General features: G+C 53.2%; 1 protein-coding gene across 2 annotated transcripts in view; it reads right to left on the bottom strand.

The window, feature by feature from the left end:
* Window positions 1-1,928: 1,928 nt before the first annotated feature.
* Window positions 1,929-17,533, bottom strand: part of ELMO2 (engulfment and cell motility 2) — a 42,709-nt gene continuing 27,104 nt past the window's right edge. For both annotated transcript variants that reach the window (XM_077766158.1, XM_077766167.1), the window contains 12 exons: window positions 15,870-15,920; window positions 11,213-11,335; window positions 10,727-10,861; window positions 10,132-10,236; window positions 9,947-10,055; window positions 9,423-9,559; window positions 7,991-8,154; window positions 7,792-7,904; window positions 7,520-7,627; window positions 6,761-6,843; window positions 5,018-5,095; window positions 1,929-3,459 (listed from right to left, as the gene is read on the bottom strand). In XM_077766158.1, coding sequence (XP_077622284.1) covers window positions 3,259-3,459; window positions 5,018-5,095; window positions 6,761-6,843; window positions 7,520-7,627; window positions 7,792-7,904; window positions 7,991-8,154; window positions 9,423-9,559; window positions 9,947-10,055; window positions 10,132-10,236; window positions 10,727-10,861; window positions 11,213-11,335; window positions 15,870-15,920 — 1,407 coding nt within the window. In that variant the 3' untranslated portion in view covers window positions 1,929-3,258. The remainder of the gene's footprint in view (window positions 3,460-5,017; window positions 5,096-6,760; window positions 6,844-7,519; window positions 7,628-7,791; window positions 7,905-7,990; window positions 8,155-9,422; window positions 9,560-9,946; window positions 10,056-10,131; window positions 10,237-10,726; window positions 10,862-11,212; window positions 11,336-15,869; window positions 15,921-17,533) is intronic.

Here is a 17,533-nt window from a genome sequence, read left to right as displayed (position 1 = left end):
CCTGCCTTGTCCCCAGCGGCCCCGCGCGGCTTGCCCTCGAACCCGTCGTTGAGCAGCCCCGCGCGGTGTGGTTGCTTGCGTTTCCTGCGCTCAATGATTGGCCTTGCTCTGGAGCCCAGTGCCTGCTGGGGAGCCTTGCGCACCGGGGGTAGCCAGAAAAGAGCCTCCTGTTTACTTCTGCTGAACAGATTAGTTGACCCTATTCCAGCCCGGTGCTGTGCTACGCAGCCATGGAACCACAGAGATAAATCTCTCGCGGGGCAGCTCAAGTCAGCTGGGGAGTGAGAAGTCAGGGGCATTACATTTTAGGACTTAGAAGATCCATGGGAGATGATAAATAATAAACATTTATAAAACATTTTGTGTGCCTGGAACCTAAAAACATTTTTAAAAGTTTATTTAGAGAGAGAAAGCAAGTTGGGGAGGGGCAGAGAGAGGGAGAGAGAACAAATCCCAAGCAGGCTCTGCTGCCAGTGTGGAGTCGGATGCAGGGCTCGAACCGTTCAACTGGGGGATCGTGACCTTAGCCTGGGGGAATCATGACCTTAGCCGAAATCCAGAGTCAGATGCTAAACTGACTGGGCCTCTCAGGCACCCCTGAAACTTTTTAAAAATGTTTATTTATTTTGAGAGAGAGAATCCCAAGCAGGCTCTGTGCTGTCAGGTGGGTTCGGAGGTGGAGCTTGAACCCACAAACCATGAGATCATGACCTGAGCCTAAATTGAGAGCTCAACCGACTGAGCCACCCAGGCACCCCCTGCCTGAAACTTTCTAGAAAGAATTAATCTCAATTTCAGTAAATTGAGGAGGCGTGGGGAATGTCCCCGGCACAGGAAATAGGAGGAGAGGGGGAAGGCTGGAGCCTGGCCTGAAGGCCAGTTGTTTATAAGGAGAATTAACAAAAGCTACGGTTGGAAACATAGCTAGGGGGCAGGTTGCAGCTGTCTCACAAATACCAGCCAAGGCGTTCAGATCTCACTAGTCTTGCAGGATGGATTAGAAGAGGCAGAGCCTCGGGCAGGCTGGGGTTGCAGACTGAGGCCCAGTGTAGGGCTTTTTGCCCTCTCTTCCCAGGGCCTCCTTGGCTCGCTTTTAACACTGGCTGCAAACGTGGATCCTTGCCTGTGACTCAGCTGGCCTCCCTGGCCCCTTTGAAAAGAAGGCTCAAGACCAAAGCGTAAGCAGCGCATTATGCACATTATGCAAACCACTGCCGCCCCCGGCCACCGCCAACCGCCATCACGCAGGCACTGGTTCTAAGTGCCTACAGTGGCACCCTCACTGCCCAAGGTCTTGGCTATAGTTAGTTCTAAAGGCCTGCGCTGCATGCACTTTCTATGCCTTTTAAAAGAGCTTGTCCTCGCCCCTTTCTCAGAGAGAAGAGAAAATACCTATTTTCATCGCCACCCTCATTCAGGCCTCCCAGCTACCAAGGCTGAGTTTTGGAGCAACAGCCTCCAACATCAGCTGGAAGGTTGGGCACTGAGCACCGGCAACACACAGGGTGAAGAACGTGTCTTCTTTGTAAGTCACACGAGTCTGGGCTGCTCCCTGGCTGTGTCCCTGGCAGGGAGAAGAGGGAGGCTATGTTCACGGGGGTGTGCCGTATGCCTTTCCCTGCTGCGCCCAGCATGCCTGGGCAGAAAACACTTTGTCCTGGTGCAACAATCTGGGAGTATCCTTAACTGCTGGAGCCCGCACACGCGTGTGTGCGCGTGCACACGCATGCACACACAAGCACACGCACGGTGAGGGCAGAGTGGTTGGAAAGGAGGAGGGGGCCCTGGGACGCCGGCTGAGGGCTCCGGGTGGAGTTCTCCAAGGTCTCCCAGACACAATGAAATGAAGGCTTGTCAAGGTGAAGGCTCCCTTGGGCGGACAGCAACTGCAGAGACAGGGCTGTTAACAGGTACCACAGTTTGTACATGAAAGAGTATTTATTGAAAACATGGTTACCAACAGGAAGCTCCTGGCTGCTCTTGGGTCACTCTCTTGGCTCACAATAGGAAGTGGGTTTTTTTTTTTTTTTTTTTTTTTAGGGGGAGCCTCCAATTTTCTTTTCCCTCCAACATTCCATCCTAGGATAGGTAGATCTTATATAAATATATATACATGTCTGTATAAGTATGGCCTATAGTAAAGAAAATATATAGTACACTCTTCGTGGGGCAGTACCTACCATGCCAGGCTACCAATACGGAGTGCCACCGTGTTCACGGGTCCAAGGAGAGGGGCTGGGCGTGTGGTTTACAGGTGCCGCAGCACCAGAGAAGCCCCACTGGCACAGCTGTGGCCTCAGCTAGCTCCCTGGAATCACGGCCAATGGCAGAAACCACAACACAGGGACAAGGGGGAAGGGGAGGCCAGAGGAAAGCAGAGTGGAGAGGGCTGTGATTCAGGCGAGGTGGGAGCTTTCTCTCCGAGGAAGGAAACAATGAAGATGTCCAATGAAGATGTGGGGGGAAGGGAGTGGACCCTAGTGGCCTCACCAGCCTCGGCCTGGGGCCTCATCTGGGCTCTCCCCGTAGACCTATTTGAGACTAGAGGGTGGGACTGAGCTCGCACGTCTTTGACTTGCCAGGATGAGAGGCTGAGAGCTTGTAGGGAGAACGTTCCACCTGCCCAGACAACCGTGAGGGCAGGAGAGATCTGGTGGCTCCGGAGACCAGATGTCAGAGCCATACACCTCAGCATCAGCGGTGCGCTGGCCCGGAAGGAGGCCGGAGAGAGCCCTCACGAAGGCGACAAAAGCAAGGGCAAGGCATCTGCAGCCAAAGGCCGAGGCCCCCGCTCGGATCGGAGACACAGGCACGGTCACCCACAGGCCGGCTCTCTGAGGCTCTCAACACGCCTGGAGCGGCTCCTCTGCAGGCAGCCCTTCTGGGGCTCAGCTCCTGCCCACAGGGGACCCAGCCAACTGGAGAGGGGCTCAGGCAGGAAAGGGACTCTCGTTAACTCCAGCCTGAGCAGTCCCTGGCTGGGGAGGCAAGGGCATCTGCAGTTCATGCCTCGCGCTCTGATCCCAGGCTCCGTGGTGACAGGGGCGGGCAGAGCACCCCTGCCTTCCTGACTTGGAGTGGGCGGAGGAGCCGAGAGGAGGCTCTGGGCGGTCCGAGGTGAGGGGGAGGAGCGGTTGGCATTTACTGGCCACCACAGTCACTACAGGTTCTGTACAGGCAAAAGGCAAGGCACCAGACTGTAGGTGTTTCTCCTGGGCCCAGATCCCTCTCTGGGGACCACGGAGCCTGGCTCCTGGCTCAGCCGTAGTGATAGACAAAGTCATAGCTGCTGGGCTCCTTGGGCACTGGTGGGGGCGCCTCCGGAATCTGGATGTTCTCCAGGTCCAGCAGCCGCAGTTTCATCTCCATGCTCAGCAGGGTGTCCAGGTCACTCTTGGTCAGCTCGCTGGACATGTCCTTCCCCAGGAGGGCACTGAGCCCATCGATCCAGATGCAGTACTGTGGGGAGCAAGTTGCAAAATGTCACACGGTGGCCCCTGGTCAGCAGGAGGTCCTGCCGAGGTCCCTGTGCTGAGAGGACTCGTAATAGCCTCTTCGGGCCCTTCTTGGGACAGACAAAACCCATTTGGGACAAGAGCAAAGATAGGCTGTGAGGCGATCGTTCGCTTTCTCAAAGAAACCTTTTGGGTTTTAGGAGGGATTTACATTTAAGCTTTCTAAGATGATCTGAAATAGGGTTTATTTTTATTCTTTTTTGAAATATAATTTCTTTAGAAGTTTGTAAAAATTTATTTATATTGAGAGAGAGTGTGTATGTGTGTGTGTGTGGGTGGGAAAGGCAGAGAGAGAGAGAGAGAGAGGGAGAGAGAATCCCAAGCGGGCTGCACACTGCCTGTGCAGAGCCTGATGCGGGGCTAAAACTCACGAACTATGACATCATGAACTGGGCTGAAACCAAGAGTCAGACACTTAACCGACTGAGCCACTCTGGTGCCCTTGAAATAAGTTGTTTTTTTTTTTTTTTTTAAAGTTTTGTTTATGTAAGTAATCTCTATACCCCATGTGGGGCTCAAACCCATGACCCCAAGGTCAAGAGTCACATGCTTCTCTGACCGAGCCAGCCAGGTGCCCCCAAATATGATTTCTACAAATGCAGCTAATGGAGACAGCAAAACAAGACCTGAGTCCTGGGGCATCAGCTACCTGAAACTACCCAGGAAATTAGCATGGGGGAGGGGATATATATGAGGTGAGAAAAGCAGGATACAGAAGGAATCACTGTAGGATCTCAATTCTGCTTCAAAAAAAGTAAATTAAAAAAAAAAAGCTCAGTCAACAAATGTTAAAAATAAGTGCTGGAGAAACTGAACTTGAGGGTCCCATGATAAGCAGGAATAATAGAGAATTCTCAGGCCGTGCCTCTCTAACTCCACCTGTTAGGTCTTCTTCCACGCCTTTGCTCACCTGTCTCCCCACCTGCTGCTTCCCAGCAGAACGCCAAGACCGGCAGCTCAGGGCCTGCCTAAGCATCTCGTCTTCCAGAAGCCCCGCCTCCAGTTCCCCTCTGATGCCCGTGAAGCTCAGCAGACACGAAGGGCTCAACCACAATGACTCATTTCACATGCAGTACCTTCTAGTGCCGAGCAGTGAGCCCCGTGTCAGCAGGACCGGGTCCGTCGGGCCCCCGAGCCCAGGCCAGACCCACCATCACAGCTGCCCAGCAGCGCTGAGCAGGGAGGACCTGTCTGGTTTGCTCGGGCAGGTGGCCACACAGACACTGAAAACGGGGAGACTTTTTCTCATCTAGACAGGTTAAGTTATCCCCGGTGACCCTGTCTTTGTAATGACAACTTGGGGCTACTCCTAAAGTGCTACCCGGGGAGCCCAGCGCATAGGGACGGACCCCAGCCTGGTGGGTCCTTGGTGCCAAAAGGCCTTCGTGACATGCTGTGGTCCCCTGCCTTCAGGGGGCCGTCCCTGCTCTGCCCACTCCTTCCTGTCAACTGAAGAGTCATAGAGAGGGCTCCACCGTCCAAAGCGGCTCCACGCTGCTCACCTCATACTTGTTAGGGGCGATGAAGTTTAAGGTCTCATCGGGGTCATACAGGATGGAGAAGGCCAACTCCAACACCTCCTGAAGCAGAAAGGGTTTCAGTTACGTGGAGCAATGGGATGGCCTGGGCTTAGCACACCAACGTCATGGCCGAAGTCCTAGTCGCTTGGCCCCATCGCTGAACATGCTGATCTGGAGGTGGTGTCGTCAGGCCCCAGGATGCGTGCCCCAGTGTGGCCGAGACTCCCCTCCCGCATCACGCCTAAGATGGGGATGCTGCTAACAATGGGGAAAAGTCATTTCTCACTGCTCAGAACCCCTGAATGTCCGAGTCTGTGACTGTAGATCACCTTCGGTTATATATGTTGGTGATCAAACAGAAAGTCTTAACAGGCTTTTTAAACTTGATTTTTTTAGTTTTTTTTTTTTTTTTTTAATGTTTATTTTTGAGAGAGAGACAGAGCGTGAGCAGGGGAGGGACAGAGAGAGAGGGAGACACAGAATCTGAAGCAGGCTGCAGGCTCCCAGCTCCGAGCTGTCAGCACAGAGTCCAACGTGGGGCTTGAACTCACAAACCGTGAGATCATGACCAGAGCCAAAGTTGGACACCTAACTGACTGCGCCACCCAGGTGCCCCGAGCCTGAACAGTTTAAAACCACCACAATGGTAACAAATTGTGGCCAAAGATGGGAGGATTTAGGCGTCAACAACACAAGTGTAATGGAATGGAACAAATATCTGCTTAAGTCTGAGAGTTCACAATAACACTAACAAAACACAGACAAAATTTGTCACTGTGAGAACCAACTTATTGTTTTAAAAGTAGGTACCTTTATAAAAGGAAAGAATCAAGTATTTATCCTCCTTTCTTATGTAAAGGGGACCACTGGGAACCCACGTGTAGACGCTGGTGAGTTTCTCTTTAGAGAAGTAGTTCAGCTCATAAACGAAAAGGAACGACTGCAAATATTAATTTACTAGAGGAATGAGGCACTCAGCACTAACTGTCTGCTAACATCACAAAAAAGAGAGACGATCACGCATCATGTGTCTCTTGATAGAACATAATACTGCCTAGGAAGGAGTCTTGCCGGAAAAAAAAAAAGGGGTCAGACCTGAACCGGATTGAGCCTCCTCCTAGTTGTCTCCACGAGCGTATAGATCAGGGATGGAGGGACAAGTTTAACTAAGCCGTGGGGAGACAGTCAGCAAATTTCAGACTCTGGGAAACTACCAAACAAGCAACCTGGTTTCTCCCACCGATAAACTGCAAAGAGTAGAACAAAGATGCAAAAGCTAGAGAGGAACTCAGCAATCAAGGAACTTCAAAGAATAATCGCGACGTGCAGACCGTGTCTGGATTCTGACTTAGCGGACAGAACGGGTGTGAAGGTGCCTATGGGGCACACGTCAATGTTTGTATGTTTTTATACAGAGAAATTATGCTGTTATAAGACAATGCAAGCATCTATCTGATATTAAATAACAACTTTTAATTTCTTTTTAGGTGTGATTATGGCAAGAGAGTCCTTATAATTTACAGACCCCCTTCTACACATTTAAAAGGAAAAGAGAGCATAACTTGAGCTTGTTGAGGGTTGTTGAGCCGCAGGGCTGCTGAGGCTGGATGATGCGTGTGGGGAGGTTCTATCTGTTTCTGTTCTGTCCCTAACAAGACCTGTAGGAATAACTCAGCGGGAGAGAGTGGGCGGAAAAGCGTGCCCTGGAAGCAGCCTTCCACTCACCTTGTTCTGTTTCAGAGCGCTCTTCTCCTTCATGTGCGGGCAATCTTTCCCAGTGACAATGGCCTTAATGTCTGCAACAGGAACTGGTAAATGAAGAGAGTTAGTCTGGAAGGTTTAGGCTGTAAATGGGTCTCTGCACCAGTGCCGGAGGGGAAGCCCCAGCCCCCGGACCACAGGGCTTGATCAGCTCAGAGAGAACGGCCTTGGGTTGCTTCCTCCTCCGTGGCCCCTCCCCGGGGGTCACAGTCTGCTGGGCTGTGCCAGATCGGACTGGGGGTCGGTTCAGGGCTTTGGGATGGTCTCCCCGAAGGTCTGGGGCCTCAGAGACAAAGGCCACCAGAGCAAACCGCTGTGCTTACTGTCTGCCAGCCAGTGTTGTAGGTGATATATAAGTTCATGACTCATTCGATCTCCTTGCGGAGGGAATGTGCCTGTTACTTCCGTTTTGCACAAGGAATCAAGGCGGAGGTGAGAATTAACGGCAAAGCTAGGATTTGAACGCAACACCACCTTTCACCACAGTCTTGTATCACCCTGGACAATCTACCAAGCCCATTCACATCGGCCATCTCTCGGAATTCTCCGAATAGCCCTGGGAGGTAGTCCAGATAAGGATGACCTCTGACAGAGGGAGGTGACAGTCCAGAGAGACAAGTGGTCCACGACCAGATAACTGGCCTGAAACGGCCAGGACTAGAACGCGGGTCTCCTGACATCGAGTGCCGCTACTATGACACGTCAACGGAGAAATGAACCTACTTTTCTCCTGCAGGGATTCGAATGTCACCTCCCCTTGAGGGTTGTCGTCCAAGTCACCATAGTGCAGGACCTTGTGGTTCAGGGCCAAGCGGCAGTACCAGAAACGTTCTGCGACACAAGGGAAGACAGACAAGTGACCAAGGACACCTCTGGGAAAGGCCTGGGCACAAGGAGGGTGAAACGATGACCTGTGCCCTGTCCAGCAGGCCCCCTCCCCAGGGTGCTAACTCTGAGCAAGAAGGAGCAGCCCAGGGGCCCGGGACCCCTCTCACCTTGCCTTCGGCGGTTCCCAATCTTCCGGAAGCTGCTGCCCTCACAGAGCCGGTTCAGGCGCTGCTGCTTGATCAGCTCGAGGATCTCGGGCTGGATCTTCTCCCTCAGCTCCCTGCGGGGACATGCACCAGAGCAAGGGGAGGTCACGGGACGGCCCGGGCTCTCATGCCTCCCCCCAGCCCACCGGGTGGCACTTACACGATGGGTGGGGACTGGAAGTCGTCCTGGCTCATCCGCTCCGACTGGCGCAGCCGCAAGATCTCGGAGTAGCTCAGGCTACGCAGTTTGCTCTTGAACTGATCCAGAGAGCTGGGTTTGGAGGGCAAAGCTCGGGTGATCTGCTCTCGGACAACCTGCATGACCTGAGAGGGCAGGGGGGAGATGGGGAGGGGCCTGGCGGGTTCCTGGCAGCCCGGCTCTGACTATGCCCCAGAGGCACTACAGGTACCCGCTGGCTCAGATGGTCCCTGAGGACAAATGCCGCATGGTGACAAACGCACAGGTTTTGGAGGCGGAGAGAAACAGGCTCAGGTCCTGACCCCGTCTCTTAAACTGTGCCTTGAGCAAGTTGCTTCCTATCCACAGGCCCCTCTCCCCCCACCACTCATCTTTAAAACATGAGACAGGCAGTCACATCTTCGGGTATATGCTGCCTGGAGGAGGAGGAGATGCTGTATGGATGCACAGTGCCTGGCACATTGTAGTGGGTTCAAAAGATGGGTAACTTCCCCTAAAACAATAGGTAAAGAAACGGGCCATCACACTGCACGTCTGGCAGCTCTGCACTCACGTGGGGCAAAGTCTATAGGAGAAAAGACTAGAGAGAAACATAAAAATGGCCGTCACTGGGGGGTGCGATTATAGAGAACGTTCTCCTCGTTATACTTTCTAAGTTTTTCACAATGAGAGGAGCAGTTTCTAGATTATCCTAGCTATGGGGCGCCTGGGTGGCTCAGTCGGTTAAGTGTCCGACTTCAGCTCAGGTAATGATCTCACGGTTCATGAGTTCAAGCCCTGCATCGGGCTCTGTGCTGACAGCTCGGAGCCTGGAGCCTGCTTCAGATTCTGTGTCTCCCTCTCTCTCTGCCCTCCCCTGCTTACGCTCTGCCTCTTTCTCTCTCAAAAATAAATAAACATTAAAAAAAAAAAAAAAAAGGAAAAAGATTATCCTAGCTTTGGAGGGCCCAGCAGTGCTCGACAAGGAGTGGGTACTTGGTGTGCCTCCGGAGTGAGTACTGAGCGGGTACACAGACCACGTGTACGGCGCAGGTCTACTCCCACCCTCCCCAACGTTTCCCAGCTGCACCAGTGCGTGTGCACAGCGAGTGCTCAGCAACCCACAGCCATCACTGTCAGGCTCAGCCTCGTGCCCTCCATGAAGACAGGTGGGCGTGTCCTGCCTGCACCGGGTACGTGAGGGGCCCGGGGTGCTGACGGCGCAGGTCCCTGCTCCAGGCTGCAGCAGAAGCACAAGCAGAGGGACCCGAGGCTCTCTCGTGCTCTGTCTTGTGACCAGTGTGGCTGACCAAGCGGGTTTCCCAGCTCGGGGGTTCCCCAGGCTCCGGCCCATGGCCACAGACTGTCACGCAGCCACCTCAGCCCGTGGGCACCAGAGCTCGGGGACACCGACCTTGTTGAAGTCCTCGGCTGTCGCCCTCATCTCCTTCCAGGTCTTGTTCAAGAGCTGGATGCAGATCCCAAAGAGCTCCTCAAACGCCCGGTCGTGGGTGAAGAACATCGGGTGGTAGTCGTTGCGGCCCTCGTTTGCTACAGAGGAAGAGAAGCAAGGGGGCGAAGCTGGCCACTCGCGCTCAGAACGGCGGGTCCCGTGCGCCGCAGTCCTGAGGAACGAAGCAGAGCGAGGCCAGGGCGAACGAGGAGTGTGACACGGGCCCTGCCGTCGCTTCCTTCTCTGGACACTCTCTCCCCGCCCCTCACAGGCTCCTCCAGCCTCACCAGGGGGGCAAATGGACGGCGGCGCTTCTGGACACCTTCAATTTACCCGCTCCAAGGAGGCAGCGGCCCTGATTCCCAGAGACGCGCATACGACGGAGCACAGCTCCCACACCCATGCCGAGACTAAGCATAGCAACCGTCCGGTCCCACTGACCCCCAAGCGCCCCGGGGCTCTGATGTCGCAGCGGTGGGACTTACGCAGCTCCCCAACCTGCAGGATCTCACACAGCATCCTGGTGAGCTCGATGGCGCTGCGGCCGAAGGGGCACTCGTGTTTGTCCTCTCGGCTGCTGTTCTCTAGGACGATCTGCCAGGACAGAGGGAGGGGCATTAGGGAGGCAAGAGGTGTAGCAGGGCTGAGCCGGCCGGCCCCCAGCCCTTACCCGGATGTAGGTGTCCTGATGCACTTTAGCCAAGTACAGCATGTTGTCCAAGGCCAGCATTCCAGGAGGGGTCTGGGTGAAGTCCATCGCTGGGTTGATGTGGTTCTGGGGAGATAAGCAAACCCAATCTGAGACTCAGCCCGAGTCTAGCTCCTGTGCTTGCCTCCTTCCTTCCCGCCATCTCCACGAGACGGGGGACTCCCGACCCTGACCGTGCCGGCGCACCCCATCTCCCCAGCACCCGGCATGCGGCGCGCTGAGGAGGCAGGTGCAGGTAAGGATTTAACTGCATGAACTCCATCCTAAGACTTGGTGTCCGATCCCAAAATATCCACTCCTGCATCTGAAAGAACCTAGCTGCCTTGGTGAGGGCTTCTCTTTATCCTCGTGACTGACCCCTTGGGCCCTCCAACAGATAGATTCGTTCTGCGGGGCCAACTGCTGCACAGAAATGTGTAACCTGCCATCACCAAGGCAAACCAAGTGTCAGCCCCCCCACCAACCCCCCGCCCCCGGTTCTGTTCTCAGGGCTCTGACTCTCTGGCCTCCTGTGAGGGGAGAAGGCCGGCCAAGATCTGTGCTTTGGGAAACTTACCGTAAATCCCAGCATTTTGTAGTCCTTGGTGTACATGGCTTTGCGCTTTTCAGTCCCGCTCCCGGGGACGTTGCTAGGGTCAGACTCCGCATCAAATGCGATCCTCCTCAGTTCGAATATAATATCTCTTTGAGCCTGAGAAGTCACAGACAGTCAGCAGGTAAAGCAGCTAGCCCGGGGGAGCAAGGGAAAGCAAGAGCAGCTGGACTTCTCTGCGCAGGACTCTGGCCCCGATCAGCCCCCGAGGGGCATCACCTCTACCTCGGCAGGACAGAGGTGGGCTCGGCCCAGAGAGTCACCCAGAGGGAAGCGATCGCAGGGAGGCACGGCCAGGTTTCCCAGGGCAGCACAAACCACTTCTGCAGACACAACAAGCACAGCCCCTGGCACACAGCAGGTGCTCAACGCATGGCCTAACGGAGGAATGGACCACCCCCAGCAACGTGCCATTTAAGCCAGGAGAGCAGTGTCCCACTGGGCACTTACCTGGTCATTGGGGTCCATCTTGGTCATCATCCTTTCTTCCAGAAGGTTAAAGGTCAGGACTTGCAGGACGTACAGCTGATGGGCCATCTCAGTTTTGATTGGGCGGTTTCCTCGGATCACATGCTGCAAAAAGCAAAGGCAGGGGGCAGAGGGCTGAGCTGACTTTCTTCTGTGGCAGAGTCACATCCTCACTGGCGAAAAAGAAAGCATGCCGGGTGGGGAACAGGGTTCCCTCTTACACTCGGAACTTTGAGACTTGGTGTTCTAGAAGGGATGGAGCATGAAAGGGCTCGATTCAGGCTGAGATGATTCACTGTGGGCCCAAAGGGCACAGTCCCTTTGTCCGCATTCCCTGGGGAGGGAGAGTGCAACCAAGGGCGGAGGCTGCACCCAGCCACGCCAAAGATGAGGGACGCATCGGCTAAGATCGTGATGCAGGGCGGGGCGCCTGGGGGGTTCAGTCAGTTAAACTTCTGACTCCTGGTTCCAGCTCAGGGCATGATCTCAGTTTGTGAGTTCAAGCCCTGTGCAGGGCTCTGTGCGGACAGCGCGGGGCCTTCTTGGGATTCTCTCCCTCTGCCCCTCCCCTACTTGCGCACACATGCTCTCTCTCTCTCTTAAAATAAATAAATTAAAATTTATTTTAAGAAAAGATTATGGTTCAGGGCTCAGCAGCTGGACCTTCCTCCAGCTGGGCACTCAATCCAAGACAACAGACAGTGTGCGGAAGACTCCACCCTGTTCTTCCTTAGAAACATACAATGTTGTGGATGGCCTCACCAAGTACAGGCTTTAGGAAAGGTCATTTTCAAGATAAATAATTTTTTTAAAAAAAAGTCATTTTCTTCAAAGCGTGTGGAGACACCTCACAAAGGAGGGCATCTGATGCTCCCTGTCCACCCCCAACGCTCCCCACCATCTTCTCTTGTCACTCTGTATATACCCCCTCCCTGCGTCCCCTGTGTTCTGTCCTGTCCCTTCTCTTCCCATGACCTCCACCACGCCCTCTCAGTCCATCACTGCCTCCCTGACCCTCTGACACCCACCCCACTTCAGGCTCCCATCTCCTTTCCGCATGCCCCACCTGTGTCTTGCATGGTACCTCTCCCTGTGTCCCTTGGGCTGACCACTTCCTCGCCACGTCTTTGTCTCCGACCATCCGGCTCTCACTCTCCCAGTGGCTGCCCTTTCTCGCTCGCTCCCCTGTATTTCTCGCTCTTTCAGTCTTACCTGCCATCTTGAATCCAGTTGTTCTTGGTCTCTCCTCACCCAAGAGACTTTTGCCCAGTTCTTCCCACACACTGCCTTTGTGTCCTCCATGTTCTCTCACTCAGTCTAGCCCTGTGTCTCTGGGGCTCTGCTGTCCAATATGGTAGCCACTCGCCATATGTATTTCCATCAGTTAAAATTAATTCAAGTTAAAAATTCAGGTCTTTGGTCACACTAGCCACATTTTAAGCTCGACAGGTGCACGTGGCTCGTGGCTACCACCCAATGACAGAGTAGATATAAAAGTTCCATTATCATAGCAAGTCCTAGCAGACAGCACTGCGCTAGAGTTCGGTAACTCTAGAGCCCACCCTGGCTTGAGATCAACGTCTTAGGCCCGTGATGTCCGGTTTGGTAGCCACCAGCCACGCGGGGCTGTTGAACACTTGAAATGTGGCTGGTCCAAACTGAGGTGTGCTGCAAATGCGGAATGTACGCTAGATCTCAGCGCCTCAGCATGAAAAAAGAAAATGCAAAATAGTTCTCATTAATAATTTCTCTATTGACTACACATTGAAATCATAGTCTTTTGGATCTATTGGGTTAAATTAAATATACTGTTGAAATTGATTTCCTGTATCCCTTTCTTGATGTTGCAACTACAGCATTTAAAACGAAATCAGTGGCTCACACTGTTGTTTCTACTGGCTCTAGACTTCCTCTCCCCGACATGTGACTCCAGGGTGTGCTTTGTTCCTCTAGATCTGCACCGCTCCACACGCAGCCACATGCCACGTGTGGGGGCTTTAAATGAAATTTTAAAAAATGACAAATTGAGCTCCCTGGTCACAACTAGACATATCGCAAGTGCTCAGTAGCCACATGCGGCTTGTGGCCACCATTCCAGACAGCACTTTCTTTCCTGATACAGAAGGTTCTACAGACCGTGCCGTTCCTGACCTCTCACCAGCGTGTGTGCTGAGGCTCCCACCTCCTCCGCGTGGGGGCTGCCTGCAGTTCTCTCCAGCTCCCTGCTCATCTCCATCCCAAGGGGCCCGCTGCTCCTCCTTCTCCAACCTTAGCCATGGCCCCGCTCCCACCAGCCTCTCATCTCGCAGGGTCTCCCTGGTCCCCCCCACATGCCTGGTCGTGCCCCTCTCTGAGCCTCTTCCCTTCTCTGTGCCCCCTCCTTCTGCCGCTCTAGTTCCTCCCCACCCTACCTGGCTCTCTGCCTTCCTTCCTCCTCTCCTCTCTCCCTAATTCATAAAACCACTTTGAGAAAAGGTTAAAGTTAATGTGATATGGTTTTCATTCACTTTACTTCCCCTTCCTCAAACTTAGAGACATCACTGTGGGAAGGTAATCGCTCCAGCCAGCAACGGCTTAGAGGTACAGCCCCAGTCTGAGGAGTCAGCTTCAGAGCTTTGACCTGAAGTCTGATTTGACTGCTGAGTAATTGGAGGCTGACACTCTTTGGCCTGACTCAGTGAGCTCCTTGGACTTCAGTGAGCATGCATGAACCATTCTGTAGCAGAACCACTCAAGTCCTGAGTCTTGACCCTGAATGGTCTATAGTGGAATCTTTGCTTATCCCGAGGTTAGCCCAGAAATGGGCTGAACTAATCCTATTCTGGTAATTAATAAGCCTCATTAATTCATTAATTCAGAATGAATTCAGAAGGCCACCCTCGCTCCCACGCATGCAGGGGATGGTGTCCAAACAGCCGCTCAGGAACGTGGACAAGCAGGCGCGGGCCCGTGCACTCTGCGTCACTCACGGGCAGCGGGCCGGAGTGGTGTTCCCCCTGCCCCAGTCCCTCCAGGGCGGGGTAACTATGGCCAGAGAAACAGCCAGCAGGCGTAAGCTGGTTCCGCAAGATGAAGTTTGGTGGGCTCTGCGCCTTCAGAACAGCCGATCGCTCGACTCTGCAAGTGCTCTGAGCCCATTTCTTGAATTCTATCACCTTTGCTTTCTGTTCACAGTAAAAGAACTGCCCCGGGGCGCCTGGGTGGCTCAGTCGGTTAAGCGTCCAACTTCGATTCAGGTCATGATCTCACGGTTCGTGGGTTCGAGCCCCGCGTCGGGCTCTGTGCTGACAGCCAGCTCAGAGCCTGGAGCCTGTTTCGGATTCTGTGTCTCTCTCTCTCTGACCCTCCCCTGCTCACGCTCTCTCTCTCTCAGAAATAAATAAAACATAAAAAAAAAAAAAAAGGAACTGCCGAGAGCGGAGCGCTTACCACGTGCCAGGCACCCTGCTAAGCGCTGTATGTACAGGAGCCTGTTCAGGCCTCCCATCCAGATGAGCAAATCAAAGTAAATCGCAGTTAAGTGAATTGCTCAAGATCAGATTGGTTAATGGCGGAGTGGAGGCTGGCGACTCTGAAGTTCATGCTTAGAATGATCAAGCCTTTCACACCTGGCTTCTGATTTCTCATTTTGTTCCTTACACTGTGGTCTCCCGGTGTTCCCTCGGTTTTGACAACGGATACGATGGGCTCCTTTTCGCCCAGATCCTCGGCCCTCTTCCCCGGTTCCCACCCCCACCTCCAGCCAGCTCTTTCCCACCCACATCCCTGTGTGGGAACAGGGAGCCAGCCCTCTTTCCAGATGCCTCCCTCTTCACCACCTCCCCTTCTACTCTCCTCCCTCATACACCCCCAGAAAACATACACACCTGCTAGTGTGAGGTTTCTAAATGCCAGTCTGGGTATGTCACCATCCGAATTAAATCGTTCAACTGTGCTTGGGAAAACGACTAAGGCCCTATGAGATCTGGTCTGTGCTCGCTCTCCAGCCCCATCCTCTACCCAATCATGCTTTCCTTCTAGGTCCCAGCCAATTCTAGCCAGTCCCGGCTGGATTTCCTTTCTTCTTTTCTCTGGATGGCTGATGTAGGCTCAGCCTCAGGACCTCATTCCTCTAGAGGCTTCCTGACACCTCCTTCAAGGCAAGCAGTGCTCCTCCTCCTGACCATGCTCCTCCCCAGACCATGAAGCTCCAAGGAACCACTGACCGCACACGGCTCTAGCACCTATTGGACTGGATGATCTTTGAAAGCAAACACACCACACTGTCTTGTTCACCCCGAGAGGTGCCCCACACAGCCCTGGTCTGATGGTTGTGAGCTGAATTACTTTCCTCTTTGGGGCCTATTTTAGCACATTCCTTCTGGAGAAAATTCTGGACTTGCAGGGCAACGAACAGTGTAGCTGGCTCACCTTAGAGCCTCTGCAGTTCCTCATGGGACAGACAGCCTCCCAGAGACAACTCTACTTACAGAGGATTACAAGAAAAAGCTTCCCAGCTTAACAAGGGCTTATTAGCACCTTTCCGTAGGTTCCCTGAGTGCCCTCCCCACTCAATAGTTATTTCAATAATAATACAATTACAGGAACAGTAATTACTGTTAGCGCTGGTAACAGAATACAGCTTGTTTGGGGAACTTACATTCAGGATTATGGACCGAAGATGCTTCTGTGCAAATGCATTGGCCATATCCTATTGAGAAAAACAAGCAAATGTAAGGCAAGGTAGCAGGCGCCTGGCTGTGACGACTATCAGGAGGAAAGGGGTCACAGCTCTGAGGCTTTCTGTCTTAAATGTTTTCTCCTTTCAAATACAAAGTGGGCAAATGGAAAAAAATCCACAGACCCACCCAACATATTCTATACTCTGAAAAAATTCCCTTATACTTTTTTTTTCTGGGAATGCAAATTGAGTCACAAAGGGTGTCCCTCCCCCCAACGGCACAGTCAAGCACGTCATCTTCAAAGAGGAACAGACACTGCTTCAGGACGAGACACTTGTGTTTACGGGGATGCCGGGTGATGGACAATGCATACGGAGCACAGAGCAGCGNGGCTGTGGCTCACTTCTGACTTTAGACAAGTGCATGGCGGTGCTTTGGGGTAATTTCTCACAATAGGGTCGCCTTTTTTATTATATTCAGTTCAGATTCTGACAGTAACACTTTATTTATTTGGCACACTTGGGAAATAAAGTATCCTCCGTAAATGAGTCTTCCAAGGAGTGAAGCTTTGAGGCTCCTTTCAGGACCTCACTGTGACTGTTCTTAGGCAAATCCTCTAAAAACACACACATTTCTTTATTTTGGAAGGGACTACGACGATTATAATTTAATCATTGCCAAGGACTTGGCTTCAACAAAAAGAACAGTGTGTGATGACGCTGTAACACCCTGAGGAGCTCTTGACTGTGCAGCTATTTCCCCCTCAACAAAATGGTCCCAGCTCACTGTGCTTTTAATCTTTCTGACAGCTTTTCATAATTCTTCTGTCTCCTCCTTCCAATCTTGGCCATCACTTCTTACCACGTTAATTAGTATGACTTCACTTCCTAAACTGCTGCCTTAATTTAATTTTATGGATAATTCTAAATTACTGGGCCCGAGGGGGCTGTCACACCTCTCCCATGGAGCGGGATCTGTGAGGACTCTCATTTTTCTCAGAACCGAGGGGCCTTTCGCTCTCGTGTCTCCCTTTCTAGCCATGTTCCAAATGGCTGACACTGCCAGGAACATTAAGTGGTGCTTTGCACCCCCTGCGCGCACCCCCTGGCTGGCAGAGGAGAAGTGGCCTAGAAGCTTCTTCGGTGGCCAGAGGAGGCCGGCTTGAGATGCGGTCTTGCTGTGGACAGCTCGCAAAGCGGGTAAGAGGCAGTGGTCTGCTCCTGGAATGTAATGGCCTCAGACCCAAGGCTCCTGTGCGGTGCTGGGGGAGGGCACACGCTCTCGGCCTGGTAAAGCCGACTTCTAACCAAGAAGCAGGCGAGCCCATCCCCCTCTGTCAGCTGTCAAACTCCTACGGTCTAGGGCACGTCGAAAGCAACATGGATTTACCCTCCCTCTCTGCGTACCAGGCTGGGGGCAATGCATCCACGGTATCTTCTAGACTAAAGTCTCAGGCTCTTTCTGAATCCGATCTCCCGGGGCTGACCCACAAACTCACAGAAAGGCAGGTTATAAAGACCGGGCAGCATTCCCTAGGGCGGGCGTCCCCTCCTCCTGGATGTGCCGCTAGTCCCCAGCGCTCCCTGGGTGTTCTGAGGAACGAGATGTACGGCACCCAGGACTCTGGGCCTCACGGCTCCCT

The sequence above is a fragment of the Crocuta crocuta genome, unplaced genomic scaffold, assembly GCF_008692635.1.
Source record: "Crocuta crocuta isolate KB4526 unplaced genomic scaffold, BGI_CrCroc_1.0 scaffold71, whole genome shotgun sequence".
Lineage (NCBI taxonomy): Eukaryota > Metazoa > Chordata > Mammalia > Carnivora > Hyaenidae > Crocuta > Crocuta crocuta.
The sequence above is the reverse complement of the archived record's forward strand: the minus strand, read 5'-3'. Positions and strand labels throughout refer to the sequence as shown.